General features: G+C 42.1%; 1 protein-coding gene across 2 annotated transcripts in view; it reads left to right on the top strand.

Moving 5' to 3' along the window:
• Positions 1-5,859: 5,859 nt before the first annotated feature.
• Positions 5,860-15,736, top strand: part of CTNNBL1 (catenin beta like 1) — a 162,308-nt gene continuing 152,431 nt past the window's right edge. For both annotated transcript variants that reach the window (XM_047851349.1, XM_047851348.1), the window contains exon 1: positions 5,860-6,008. In XM_047851349.1, the coding sequence (XP_047707305.1) occupies positions 5,979-6,008 (30 nt within the window). In that variant the 5' untranslated portion in view covers positions 5,860-5,978. The remainder of the gene's footprint in view (positions 6,009-15,736) is intronic.

Raw genomic sequence — 15,736 nt, 5'->3', positions numbered from 1 at the left:
AAGACTGCTGCTGCCATCCTGTTGGCAGGAGAATAATAAAATGAGCTCCAATGTATCCATCACCCACCCAGCTTCTATAATTATCAGCTTACCAGTAACCCTCTCATCTCTGCTCCATCCACACCCACGCTGGCCCCCACCTTGGATTATTTTGAAGCAAATTCTAGTTAATCATGTTATTTCATATATAGCTTTTAGCCTGGATCTTTAAAAGATTAGGACTCTTTCAACAACATAATCCAATTTTGTCATCACACCTCAAAAAACCCTAAAATAATTCCTTTTCATTGCATATCCATGACTATTGAGTTCTTACTTGGCTTACAGTATATGGAAGGATATAAATTCTTGTGTCTAATCGAGACCAAGATCTGCTGGGAGAGATAATTACTCTTTAGCATTCAGTAATCATCTGTGCCTGGATCGTAAGTGTCAGTACCATTTGAAAGGTTAACTGAGCCCAAATCCCTACTGTGAAATGCATAGTCAGACAAGCTTGGTTTGGAGTATTGCCAGTTAATAACTCTATCACTGTGGGCAAGCAACTGAACTCTCTACATTTCCGTTTCTAAAACTATTTAAAAATAGTAGAGTGGAAAGGATCCAGGGACCTGGATTTGGGGAATGAGAGGCAGAGAGAACAGGGATTTCTCCTGAACCCCAGCAAGTGTATTCAGCTCCCCAGAAAGCACAACCCCCTTTCCACCGCCTACCCTGTAACTCTTTCCCACTCATTCAGTGCCTAAATAGAGGAGTCAGGCACTGTTATATGTTTCCAATCAGCCCACAATTGCAGGGTAGGAGCTCCATATTGGTGATAAATATACTTTATGAGTGTTTTTTGAGGATATTTTCTTAAAGGCTGTTCCAATAAATAATTTACCGAGGCAATGAAATGGAGGAAGCGACTCTGATTACTTCTTGGAATACCTAAAGCTTGAAGTTTAAGGAAGCTAGGCAGCCCACAGCTATTTAAAAACTTTCTGGAAGGGATCATTCTTCCAAGTTAAATTTTTTAAAAAGATTACAGCTCAGCAGCTGGTCTCTTGGGTGGTGCCCTTCCCCCACCCGTCTCTGTAGATGCCACTCTGAAATCACCATCATCATCACCACCACCACATGCTTTTGGACTGCTTGGTGCATAGCCCGTAGCCCCTTTTGTTTTCTTCTAAGGTATACTTGACATAACATTACATTAGTTTCAAGGATACTACGTAATGATTTTATATTTGTATATATTGCAAAATGATCACCACATTAAGTATAGTTGACAGCTGTCATCATACATAGTTACAACATTTTTTTCTTTTTTTTAAAATATTTTTTTAATGTTTATTATTTTTGAGACAGAGAGAGACAGAGCATGAATGGGGGAGGGGCAGAGAGAGAGGGAGACACAGAATCAGAAGCAGGCTCCAGGCTCTGAGCCATCAGCCCAGAGCCCGACGCGGGGCTCGAACTCACGGACCGCAAGATCGTGACCTGAGCCGAAGTCGGACGCTTAACCGACTGAGCCACCCAGGCGCCCCTATTTTTTTTTTCTTGTGATGAAAACTTTCAAGATCCACTCTCCTGGTTATTTGCAAATATGCAGTACAGTATTAACAACAGTCACCATGCTATGTGTTACATCCCCACGACATTCGTTTTATAACCAGAAATTATAAACCTGGAAGAGGTCACCCTTTATCCATTTCTCTGACCCCCCCACTCCCCCACTTCAGGCAACTACCAATCTGTTCTCTATATCCATGAGCCTATTTTGTTGTTGTTTTTTGTTTTGTTTTTTAGATTCCACATATAAGTGACATCATATTTATCTTTTTCTGTTTGACTTATTTCACATAGTTCTTCTGAACTTCCATTTTACATCTTGAAAATTGGGAGACCGTAGCATTAGGATTGGGGGGTAGAGATTTGAAGGTATTTGTTAGTATTGTTGCTGGGAATGAGTCAATCTGTGGGTTGATTGGCTCATTTATTAAACCAACCACTAGTTAGCGAGTGCCAATTAAACGCTAGGAATTGTGTAAGGTTCTGACGTTATTGTGGTGAATAATACAGTAATCTCTGGCCTTCTGGAACTTAGAATATGGAAGAGAAAACAGACTCCAAATGGAGGAAAAGAAAATAAATATAGAAACACCAATCAGAAGTGTCCTGAAGATAATGGCGAGGAAGGCTGATAGAGAATCTGAGCGACTGTCTTAGATCTCCTAAGTCAGAGGAGACTCCTCTGATGCAGTGACATTAAGCTGAGACCTGAAGGGTGAGTCTCCCAAGCCCCATCCCCTGGAGATTCCCAAGAAACTATTAATGGACCTTCACATCAAGATAAAGGATGCCCAGGGGCGCCTGGATGGCGCAGTCGGAGGAAAACCCCCCCTCATGCACGGACACACAGACGCTGCCGGGAAGGAGAGGCTGGTTTAAATAGCCTTTGTAGGGGCGCCTGGGTGGCACAGTCGGTTAAGCGTCCGACTTCAGCCAGGTCACGATCTCGCGGTCCGTGAGTTCGAGCCCCGCGTCAGGCTCTGGGCTGATGGCTCAGAGCCTGGAGCCTGTTTCCGATTCTGTGTCTCCCTCTCTCTCTGCCCCTCCCCCGTTCATGCTCTGTCTCTCTCTGTCCCAAAAATAAATAAATGTTGAAAAAAAAAATTAAAAAAAAAAAAAAAGATAAAGGATGCCCAGTTAAATTTTAATTTCAGAGAAGCAACAAAAACTTTTTAGTATGTTGCTAAATATTGCGTGGAACATATTCATACTAAAAAATTTCATTGTTTAGCTGAAATGCAAATTTAACTGAGTGTCTTATATTTGTATGCACTAAATTTGGCAACCTTATCCGAGATCTTCCCCAGACACCCTCTCCTGACTTACTTCCCATTTTTTCCCTCCGTACATCCTATGCTTTGTCTATAAGAAATGTTTCAACTTCTATGTCTTTGCTCATGCTGCCTCCTCTGCCTGGTCACCAGTCTCCCATCATATCTTCTTGGTCAACTCCTCTCATCCTTTAAGCCCCAATCTAAATGGCACCTTCTCTGGGAAACCCATTGCAGGGTGCTCACCAAATCTGGTTCTCATAGGGTTTTGCCTTATGACTCTATGTTTTAAGGCCGGGTCTCCAAAAACACACAGACAAGATGGGACGTCTGCAAAAGAAAGGGTATAGGAATGATCTCATTTTTCCTGCCTCTCTGCCCCTCCAATTCCCATTTAACTCCACATAATATTAACACCAAACATCGATGGAGTACTTTGCTGTGCCAGGCACCTGCTAAGTGCTCTTTGCATGCAGCATCTTATGTAAATTCCCCATAATCTTACAAGGTAAATTCGACTGAATCTCCACTTTGCAGGCAAGGGGATCAGGCACGTAGAGGTGAAGTCAGCTGGCTGACGATGTTTCCACAGCTGCGAAATGAGGATCATAATGTTATATTCCTCATTAGGTTTTCTCCAATCAGCATGTGGGTTCCAAGAGGGCAGGAACTTTTTTTCGTACAAACTTCTATATCCTCAGAGCCTGGAATTGTGTCGGGCATTGAGTAGGCACTCAGCAAATACTTGATGAATGAACAAATGAGTCACCTTACAGAGGAAGAGAGCACAATTTAGAGAGAGAAAGTAACTCACAGGCAGAGCACACAGGTAGATGTGGTGGAACTTTGAGGAGAGCCACAATCAGTGGTGTGTCGGTGAATGTGTAACAACCAGCTCTCTGAAACATCAGTAACCCTGTAGCATTTGTTTGTAGCATTTGTTGATTTCCATGGTGTAAATACTCCCACTGCGACCAATCTCAAGCAACCAACCTGATGTCAATCAACTTGAAAATTTCCTGACAATTTAATTATAGGCTCTTGTCCTGTTTATATGAGCTGACTCCAGCACACCAAATACTGGGACATAATTCCAAAGGGTACACAGTTCCAAAGGGTACATTCCACCATTACTCACCTTCCCTCCTTGAATAAGGCCAAGTCGATACAGCTAAGTGGAGGGAGGCGGGGAGAGACATCTAAATAATTCAGTTCAAAGCAGGTTGCATAGGTGATTCTTAAAAAACAAACACACACACACACACAAAAACCCAATTACAAAACTTTCCTGCTTAAAGCTTTTGAATTGATTCCTAATGCTCTTAGCGTAAAACTCAGTCTCCTTACCATGGCCCATGAAACCTCCTCCTGTGTCAGGCACTGTATGAGGCTTTTTGTACCAGGGTATAATGGTGAACACGACAGACACAGTTCCTGCTCTCATGGAGCCTGTGTCCAGCAAATAAGGCTGCCAATAAATAAGCAATCAACCATTAAGTAGAAAATTACAGATGGAGATATATGTGCCATACAGGAGGTGCTAGAAAACAGAATAATGAGGAATGAGAAGGGACTGCCTCCTTGGACTGGACGTGAGTTGAGGAAGGCTACTCTAAGAAAGTGCCCTTTGAGACCTGAAGGATGAGGAAGAGTTGGATGAGGTATGGGGCTGGTGGCCAGGCAGAAGAGGAGACTATTTGGAGCTTTGAAAAGTTACATTAAAATAACTTCTGTATAATTGGAGACAAGCGGAGATGGGATGGGGAGGATGGTTAAGAATATTGCTGTGGTCTGAATGTTTGTATCTCACCCAAATCCATAAATTGAAATCCTAACCTTCGAGGTGACGGTATTAGGAAGTGAGGATTTCAGGAGGTGATTAGATCACAAGGGTGGAGCCTTCATGCACGAGATTAGTGCTTTTATAAAAGAGGCGGGAGAAAGCTTCCTCACCCCTTTCCTCCATGTGAGGACATAATGAGAAAGCACCGTCTATGAACCACATTGTAGCCTCACCAGACAACGAATCTGTTGGTTTATTGATCTTGGATTTCCCAGCCCCAGAGCTGTGAAGAAATAAATTTCTGTTGTTTGTAAGCCACCCAGTGTATGCTATTTTTCTCACAGCAGCCTGAATGGACTAAGACAAATACCACGGATGTGAAGATCAGGGGCTAAATGGCTAAGAAGACTAAGAGGGAAGTTTAACACCCTTTGAAGATAGAGCCTTATTTAAATCCCAGGAGCTCAGATGCACTCTTTGAAGATTCTCTTCCAATCATGGCCATCTTCCTCCCACAGAAAACCTTTCTACATCTCTCAGGTAGAAACAAGATCATCCGGTTCCCAGAAAACCTTGCATAGATGAAGAAGAAGCCCGGAGAGGGAGATGTGATCACCAACAGTTTCTTTGTCAGTAATAGTTGGAGGCATTGGTCAATACACTTTGAGACAGCACTGTCCTAAAAAATACAAAGGGAGCCAAAAAAAGAGCCACATAGGTCATTTACATTTTCTACTAACCACGGTTAAGACGTGAAAAGAAACGGGTAAATTAATTTTATATTTTATTTGACCCAATATATTCAAAATATAATTTCAACATGTAATCAATATGTCTTAGAAATCCAGTGTGTATTTTATTTACATTTATGGCACATTTCAATTCAGACTAGTGTATTTCAAGCCCTCGGTAGCCACATGTGGTTAGCGGGTATAGAACTGGATAGTGCAGTTCTATGCCTCAGTTTCCTTATCTGTGAAACGGGGATAAAATTGGCTAGGTCACTGGAAGGAGAGCACCTGTGAAACACTCAGCACTCCGCCCTGCACATAGGCGGCGCCCAATAAATCTTGGCTCCTTTCCGTCCGTTCCCTCACAGCGCCGCCCCCTTCAAGTCTCCGCCTCCTTTCCCCGCCCCCTCCAGGCTCCGGGCGGAAGCAGTACCGTCGCAAATGCAGCGCGCTTTACGGTGGCGTTGCCTTTTCCCGCAGTGTGGCCAGGTTGCGTGCCACAAGAACTTTCAGCTCATTGGCTCTGCGGCCCGCTCTCGGCGCTTTACGGCAGTGTGGCTGGAGCCCCTGCGGAGGGGGCCGCGTTTTGGGCGTGAGTGGAGGGAACCCGAGTAGCAGGTGTTGGCGGGGCCTGAAACCATGGACGTGGGCGAACTTCTGAGCTACCAGGTATGTGGGACGAGGAGGGCCGGCGGGCCGTCCCCTCACCCGGGAAGCGGTCGCGTGGTCGGGGAACCAGAGCCCCTTTATCTCACCTCCTCACCTCCTCTCACCTCTGTCCCCGGCCCGAGTCCCCTCACTTCTCACTTTACTCCCCCGAGACTTTCCTGGGCGCTTTCAGTTCATTCCTTCTTAGAGCCCAGGTCCCTCCCTCTCAACTCCAGTCTGGGCCTCTTCTCACCCTCCCCTGCCCCGGGGCCTGGCTCCCTTCAACTCTTCTGAAGGCCCCGGACCATCTTCACAACCATCTTCCTTCAACTCTCTCTTGTCCCCCGTCTTTGAGTTGGTGGTGGTGGTGGGAGGGCCCTGGTCTTTCCTGCATTTGAGCCCCGGCTTCTTCACTGACTGGCCCTGTGGGTTTTGGACAAGTCGTTTTGCCCTCTTGGAGCGTTAGTTTTTGTATATATAAAACGGAGACAGTAATAACTTCCTAGTAGGGTTGTTTGAGGACTATATTAACTATTGGGTGTGAAAGCTGGTTTTAAAGTGTAAAAGCTGTACCGGTGTTAACTGCTGTTGTTGGGAGATGTTTGGAATTCTAGCATGGGATGGGACTCTAGGGATCTTGTTTTCCCTGCTCAGGCGACTTAGTGGGAGACGGTGGCCCAGAGGGCAGAAAGAACTTACCCAGAGTCACTCAACACGTAAGAGCTGTTATTAGAGCTAAGGTCTCCTGGCTCCCAGTTCAAAGGTTTCCCCCTCTTTGACTTTCTAAAGAGGTCCCGTGTAGTTGTTCATATGGCTATTAAACACTTGAAACGGAGCTAGTATGAATTGAAAAGTACTCCAGGTGTAAAGTCACACTGAATTTTGAAGATTCATATGAGAAATAACATTTTTAAACCGATTCTATGATCTTATTGATCAAATCAATTACCTTGATTATTGATTATGTTGATTAATCATATTATGCCTAATCGGTGACATAAAATTGTATTTAAGATAAATTTTACCTGTTTCTGTTGATTTTTTTAATGTAGCTACTAGCCTTTTAAAATTAAAATTTACATATATAACTGGTCTTTATTCCCATCGGACAGCTCTGTAGTAGAGAACAGGTGATTAAGAGCCATGAGTCTGGAGCCGCATGTCTCTTGGAGTCTGTTTTGCTACTAACTGGCTGCTGTGACCTTGAACAAAATACTTAATCTCTCTATGCCTTGTTTTCCTTATTTGTAAATGGGGGCAAAGATGGTACCTACCACATAAGCCTGTTGCAAAGTGCTTAGGCCAATGCTTGTCAAAGTGTGAAGGTTCAGGAAATGTTAGCCATCATATTCACGCCACTCCCTCAGCCAATATACAAAGAATGGATCTTGAAGACTGTAGACATCGTAGAAAAGAGCTCATAAGCAATGGGAGATAAATAGCCAAGAGATTTATCTCTTTAAGACAGTTATTGAACCAGAAAGAAGAAAGGAAATGGGAGGGTTGTCTCTTTGAGAGTTGTAGAATGGCTAGTCCATTGACTCAGAATATTAAAGCTAGAAGAGGTTCATTCATTTGCTCAAGAAACATGTATTGAATGCCTACTGTATAATGCACCAAATCCTCTGACTATAAGGCATGAAAGGAAACAGACAAGGTTCTTGCTTTTGTGGAGCCTGTAGTCTGGTAGGGAAGTAGCAAGATAATGGGTCAATAAACATTCAGATTGTGATAGGTGCTTTGAAGGGTAAGCAGGGTATGTGGTAGAACTGTGCTGTTTGGTGTGGTCACCTGTCACTGGGCACCTGTGACTACTGAACACTTGAAATGTGTTGGAATTGAGATCTGTATGTGTTAAGTTGGAATTGAGATCTGCTGTATATGTAAAGTACACATTGGATTTCCAAGATTTAGTATGAAAAAATTAATATATATTACTACTTTTTATATTGATTCCATATTGAGATATAATACTTTAGATATATAGGCTTAAAGAAAATATATTATTAAAATTAATGCTACCTTTTGAAAACTTTTTAAATGTGACTACTAGAAAATTTAAACTTATATATGTGGCTCATTTGTGGCTTTCAGTATATTTTTATTAGACAGTGCTGCTAAAGAAAATAGCCCCTGGCAGTAGGAGACAGGACCGGTTACCTTTGGTAATATGGTCTGGGAAGGACCTTGAGGAATGGATGTTAAAAGGACTGAAGGTTGAGAAGGAGCCAATCATGGAAAAGGGCAGAATGATCAAGGCAGAAGGAAGGGCAGGTATGGGGACTATAAGGTAGAAGCTGGTGTAGCCTGTTAGAAGACCAGGAAGAGGACCGATGTAGCTGGAATATGGGTGAACAGGAGAATGGCAGGTGATGGATAAGAGATGTAGGCAGACGACAGACTATGTAGGCCTTCCTATAGGCCATGACAAGGAGTTGGAATTTTATTTGGAGACATGTTATAAATAACCTAATGCACCCCACTTGTTTACATATAGAAAGCGAACCCCATTCTGGTAAAGCACTTCCCTGAGGTTGTGGGCTAAGGGGGTGGCAGAGTTGAAACCAGAATCCTGATCTTATTTTCAACCCTGTTCATTCCCCACATGCACTATTCATGCGTGCCGTTTCCTTTCTGTAAGATTGATGTGCACTCCTCCTGTTCCTAAAAGATGGTACAGTCTGGAATCTAGTCCATAATCACACTTGATCTTAGCCAAAAGGCCGAGAAGCGATCTAGTCCATAATCAATCAAATGCACCCATCCTCTTGTGGCAATGCGTGAGGATCATTTCAATTAATGGATGCAAAAGCTCTTCAAAAACAGTAACATTTTATAGATATGCAAGATGCATTACTTACCTGTGTGATCTCTCAAAGTCTTTATAACAACCCTACGAAGAAGGTACTGTTTTTAACCTTGGTTGTACAGACGAGGGAACTGAGGCGCAAAAAAGCACCTACCTCATAGCTGAAGCTCTTAATGACTGTGCTGGACTGCTGCCTACTCTGTGCCTGATGCTGAACTAAAGTGCTTCCCGATGAGTTCTTACATTTAATTCTCGACATGCCTTTTGAGGGGGGTGGTATGCCTATTTTATAGAAAAGAAAACTCAAGCGAGGGAGGTCAGTTACCTGCTCAAAGACAGTCGGTAAGAAGCAAAGCCAGAACTAGAACCAAATGAATACCCAAATCTAGTTTTCCATTTTGTCTTCAGAGTTTTAAAAACTTTAAAAATTGAAGTATGATATACGTATAGAAGAATGTAGTATAGACAAATTTAAATGCCGTTGATGATAGTTACGATTTACAAAGTGGACTCAATGTGACCACTGAAGTTTGTTTCTCAGGACATGTTGTTTGATTTGAACATCCCCACCCCTAGAGTTTGATTCAGTGCCTCCTGTGGGACCTTAGAATTTGCATTTCTTTTTTTTTTTTTTTTAGTTTTTTTTAATGTTTATCTATTTTTGAGAGAGAGAACATGAGCGGAGAGAAAGAGGAAGATGCAGAATCCAAAGTAGGCTGTAGACTCTGAGCTGTCAACGCAGAGCCTGACGTGGGGCTTGAACCCATAAATCATGAGATCGTGACCTGAGCCTAAGTCAGACACCCAACTGACTGAACCACCCAGGCACCCCAGAATTTGCATTTCTAACAAGATCCCAGGTGATGCTGAAGCAGAGGGTCCAGGGATTACATTTTGAAACCGGTCCCTGGTCTAGAATGATCTACATTCCTTTTAAAATTTTTCCCAGCTGAGATTCTCCTCCCTTCTCATAGCCGTTAGTTTGCAGTTTTTTGAGCTTAAGTTATACTTATTCCCTGCCATCCAAGATATGGAGAGCAAATCACTTAATCTTTCTGGGCCTCAGTTTCCTCATATGCCTAATGAAGGGATTAAGTAAGTCTCTCTGAGCTCCCTTCTAACTTTAAATTCTGTGATACTAATTATTTAGGCCAAGAGCTCTAGAGATTTCAAGGGATAAAAAAAGCTTGATGTAGGAGAATGAATCGGGGCTGAAAATCTGAGAGATTTGAGTTTTAATCCTCCCTTTATCATTACTTATCTGGGTGACTCAGGACAAGTCACTTCCCTTCTCTGTATATCATTTTTTTTTATCCACCTGTAAAATGAAGGACTTGAGCCATAAGAATTCTGGTTGTTTCTTTTCCTGGAATTAAGAGATTAAGGTAAGCAAGGAAAATACGTAATGTCAAGAAAAATGTTTATTAAAAGTATTTTCATATTTTTGGGGTGCTTCCTGAATTTCATTTTTGGGGCAGCTTGGTGGGAAGATTCCAATTTTCTGCTGTGATTGGTTCTGCTAGTAATAGAGTTAGGCAGTGAGTGCCTCAGTATATGCCTTATATCCTTGACATATGTTAACTATTCATTTAAGAAGACAGGAGAATTACAGTGTGGACAGGAGGTGGTGGAAAAAGTCTTAAAGAGGAAGCCAGTTATGTTCCCAATATGGAAATGTACTTTTTTGATGCCTTCAGGCTTAGACATCTCATCAAGAAGTGTGCCCAGCAGTTCCTTGGCTGAGAAGTGTCTGCTGCATAGGCGTGTATATGAACTTCAGGGCATTCTCATTAATACTAATTCCACAGATGTCTGGGAAAAGTTCTTACCTTCCAAGTTTTGCAATAAAGAATTCACATTTAGTGCAGCTGGGCTCAGTGGGAATGACTTGCTTTGTGACATGAGAAGTGTGCTCTGTGAGGCAGATTGGGGTCAGGGACCCTTGGTTTTAGCAATACTGCAGATGCCCACTCCTCTTGTTAGCTATCAGTGATATCGTAGCATCTCCTTGGATTGCAGGAGCTTACAGGAATTTATAATCTTGCTCCTTTCCCCTTTGAAGTGAAAACATTTTAATGACAGTAAACTGACAGGAATAGTATTAAAAAGAAAGTGTTTGAGAGAAGGAAAAGTACCCTAATCTAACAAATATTTTTGTATTCCCACAGTTCGTATATGCTGGATAGCTATAATCATTGTGTATATACTGTTTTGTATTTTTTTTTTTTAATGTTTACTTATTTTTGAGAGAGAGAGAAAGAGAGACGACAGAGCTCGAGAGGGGAAGGGCCAGAGAGAGAGGGAGACACAGAATCTGAAGCAGGCTCCAGGCTCCAAGCTGTCAGCACAGAGCCCGATGCGGGGCTGGAACTCATGAACCGCGAGATCATGACCTGAGCCAGATCCTGACCTGAGCCGAAGTCGGACGCTTAACCTACTGAGCCACCCAGGCGCCCCATGTATTCTATCTTTTTAACACTGCCAGAAATATTTTCTGTGTTTCTGCATAGTCTTCGTGTTATTTTTAATGTTTTCGTACCTTTTGCTAAAGCGATAGACTATTTTCCCTTAAATTGTTCCTCTGTAATTAGAAGAATTATCTATAATTATTTTATAATTATTTGGTTTCCAGGTTTTCGTTCTTGGAGATACTCCTGCAGTGAACTTCTTTATTTGTGTGGCATTCTCCCCCTCCCACCTACCGTTAGAAATTACCATATGCCATCTCCTGTGCTAAGTATTGCATGTGCAAAACTTATTAAGACATGGTCCTGGACTTTAAAGAATTCATAACCTAGGGAATGAGACAGATATTTCAACAACAAACCGTGTGAATAAAGGATTATGGGAGCATCATGGAAGGAATGATTGGATAATGCCCGGAGAAGGGGTGTATTCATGGGATGAATTTGACGTGGTCACTGAAGAAAAGGGAGATGTTGGAATCTCAGCCGCGATGAATGAATAGGAGTTCTGTGGGCAATGAAGGAGGCTGAGGAGAGTCATTCTTGACTAGGATTAGTGAGAGCAGAAGCATGGGAGTGAGATGTTCCGAGCATTGAGTCAGTGGAGGGGAGTGGCAGACGATGGTGTCCCTCGACTGCAAATACATTAAGAAAGCCATAGTGCTCCTATGGAATTAATCCTTTGTCAGTTTACGGTGCTAACAGCGTGCGTGTTCCGGTCCTACCACAATCTTGATACTACTAGTTGTCACAATTTGATTTTTTCTCATTAATCTAGTAAGTATATAAAGTGTTAGTTCAGGTTTGCTGTAATAGGCGTTTTTTTCCCTGTGTTTATCATTTGTGTTTCTTATCATCTGCCTCTTTCTCCACAAGGTAGTGTTGTAGTTTGTAATTGAGTTTTCCTGTGGTCGTTTTTGTTGATGGTGTGGATGGATGTAAGAAGCATTTTGGAAGCCTGAACACCTGTGCTCGTTCTGTGGCGCCCCATTTTACCTACAGTCCTGAGAATATTATCCTAATCGTGATGTTGTTTTACAGTATCGTGAAATAGGCTTTTCTTGCATGACAGTTTAGGGCTTTCACGGTTGTTTTTTGTTCGTAGCGGGACTATAAACAACAGATAAAGAGCTATTTTCATTGATATTCCCATTTCAGAGTGCTTTCCGTTTCATCTCCTGAGTGGTATTTTCCTTAAGTTCGTTTCCTCTCTTTGCAGCTTCCTCATCCTCTTTCTTCCTGGTGCATTCTCTTCATACTCACAAAACACCTACTTATGTGCCTCCTTGCACATTAGGCCGTTCACTTAGACCAGCACCTAGCAGGCTGTCTCACCTATAACTGATGCTTAAAGAATGGTTGTTTAATGATTGGGTGAGTGAACCAGGACGTACCTTCAGATGTGCTCTGGTTCTTTCCCTCTTATCTCGTTTGCTTGCTGACTCGTATGTCTTTGCTTTCGTGTTAGACCTCAAGAATATTTGACTCAAATATCTTACTTCAGCTTCTGAATTGTCCTCTTGCATATCATCTCTTGCGACTCTTGCCGCAAAACCTACATTTTTAAAAGTTTTATTTTTATTTATTTTTAATGTTTAAAGTTTATTTACTTGTTTTGAGGGAGACAGAGACAGCGTGCAAGCAGGAGAGGGGCAGAGGGAGAGGGAAAGGGAAAGAGAGAGAATCTCAAGTGGGCTCCACCCTGCCCGTGCAGAGCCCAGTGTGGGGCTCAAACTCACAAAACTGTGAGATTATGACCTGAGCCGAAACCAAGAGTCAGATGCTCTACCAACTGAGCCACCCAGGTGCCCCTAAAAGTTTTATTTTGAAGTAATGTTGAATTTACGGGAAATTACAAAAATAGTAAAGAGAGTTTGAGTTTCCATTTACTCCTCAGCCAGCGTCTCCTAAAGTTAACATCTTCTGTAAGCATAGTACAATGATCAAAATCAGGAAATTGACATTCATATGCCAGTAACTGAATTACAGACTTAATTCAGATGTCATTAGTTTTTTCCACTAATGCCCTTTTCCTGTTCCAGGATCCTATCCAGGATCCCGCATTGCATTTAATTGTCATTTTTGTTGTCTTGTATGATCTTGACATTTTTGAAGAGTACTGGTCAGTTGTTTTCTAGAATGTCCAAAACCTACATTCTTGAAGGTTGACAATACCCTCTGCCAAAGATTTTCTTGAGCCTCATTACTCTTGATTTTTCATTGGAATTTGATTCTATAATCCTTTTCCTCATCCTAGATGAACTCATCCATTCTTCAATCTTCCATCACCTAGGTGTAGACAACTGTTAGCTCACTAGCCCTAGTCTAGTTTCATGTGTCTTTTGAACATTCTGACCAGATGTTCTGGTATCACATGATTTTCTGTATCTCTACTCTTGCCCCACCACCTACCCCTGATTTTGCATTTTAGTCAGGGGTGTCTCTGTTCAGCAGATTTTAAAGAAGCTTTGGAGATACTTCTCAAGGATGAAAGACGAGGTTCTTTTCCCCATGAATCATAAGATCTTGTGAACAAAGAGGTCTAGCTCCTTTCTCGGGAGTCAGGAGGGTATTGAGCTCTGAAAATGTTTAAGCCACACGTAGCTCTTGCTCACATAGCTTGCAGTCTAAGGGGCGGGGGGCATCCCACGGACTTGAAAACAGATGATCCAGTCCACAGCGTCATTGGCGTTATAGAAGAATGAACAAAATTGGATGGCACAGGCAGGAGCATCTCTGCTGTCGGGAAAGCTTTGCAGAGAAAGTGTTGCTTCTTCAGTCTTCTCTCTATTCCTTCCTTTCTATTTCAGCTGCCACCATTGTTGTTTAGACCATTGGGACTTTGTCAAATAAGTAGTTTCCAGTTGGTCTTACTTTTTTGTTTTTGTGGATCTTGTAGCGGCATGGTGAATGTGGGTTTATTTTCTTTATAGGCCAACAGAACTGTTTTCTCTGGTCATAGACTTCAGTCCTACCTATTTCAGCTTCCTTGGAGGTGGGTGTTATTGAGATGCCTGATTTTGGCAGTGGACTTGAAGACAGCCGTAACTTTCTTTAGTCTCTCACTAGGTGTCGTTTAAATTGGGGGATTGCAGGACACTGGCAAGCTCAGTCAGCGGGGCATGCGACTGTTGATCTCAGGGTTGTGAGTTTGAGCCCCGTGTTGGGTGAGAGCTTACTTAAATAAGTACATAAACTGGGGGATTGATAAATTCAATTTATAAAGCTTACCCCAATGGAGAAGTTTACAAATGTAAAAATGACTACATTGGAGAATGTAGATGGCTGAGAGAAGCTTGTCAGCTCTATTGGAGAAAATAATTAAAAGCGTGTGCTCACTAGGTGTTAGTGTGGTGAATGAATGAACACTCACTTGGGGGTCAGACTGCCCATGTTTGAATCCCACCTCTGCTGTTTGCCGGCTGTGTGACCTTGGGTCAGTTATTAACCTCTTCAAGCCTCAGGTCTCCATCTTTAAAATGGAGATTTTATAATAGTGTATCTCTGCCCGCCAGTAGAAAAACAAAACAGAACAAAACTCCATTTTACATCCTTTTTAAAATACAGGATTAAATAAGAGTGGGTAGTGCTAAGTAGTATAGTGCCTGACACATAAGTGCCCAGTAAGTGTTAGCTTTTGATTTTTAATTATTGACATAATTACAAACAACACACATGCTGTAGCAAAAGAAAAAAATGTTTTTTTGAATTCTGCAAAGCTGCCTCAGTATTCCCAAGGTCATTGGTCCCTTGGAGATTAAGGTTTAGAGTGCTATAAAAGGAAATGAGAACAGTTTGTCACCCACACATGCCACAGTATAGAACTGTTCTCAATAGATTAAAGCACAACCCTACTCTGCCACAGTTAGCAGTCATTGATATCAAGAATTATGTCATCAACACAGTAATTCTTTTCCCCAGGTCTCTTTAATATTGCTGAGATATCTCACTGTTCCCCTTTTCTAGTGCCAGAAATCTCATTTACAAATTACTCCTTTCTTTTTCTTTCTTTCTTTCTCTCTCCACCCCCGCAAGGTTCCTGAAGGAAGTGGTTGTTTTGGTCTGAGTCTTATATAGCTATAGAGAAATTGGAGTTAGGAGAAGGAATAGCTGAGATTCTCTTACTTTCTCCGGAGTCAGCCATTTGGTTTTAGTATTTCAGCTGAATGATTCAAAGCCGTTTTCTTTTCTGCAGTGTTCTAGGAGTGACTGATCTGAAAGTATGTTGGCCTAAACTTTAAAACCCCATCTCCATGGTGGGTTGGTAAATAGAAACTAGATTATCTTCATCCTGAGTTCAGTGAAAGATCTAGTGAGACTACCACAGTGCATTTTCATCTCTTAACTCGTTTTAGATTATCAGTTGCCTGTGAGCAGATTCTCTACCTGGGCTCCTTAGCCTTCCTGTCAGCTCCCCAGCAATGTCCAAAGCCATTGACTGAACTGAGAAGGATTTGAAATCAAGCAGAGAGTGT

This window comes from Prionailurus viverrinus, chromosome A3 (genome assembly GCF_022837055.1).
Source record: "Prionailurus viverrinus isolate Anna chromosome A3, UM_Priviv_1.0, whole genome shotgun sequence".
NCBI classification, from domain to species: Eukaryota; Metazoa; Chordata; class Mammalia; order Carnivora; family Felidae; genus Prionailurus; species Prionailurus viverrinus.
Note: the sequence above shows the minus strand (reverse complement) of the source record. Positions and strands in the feature narration are given on the sequence as shown.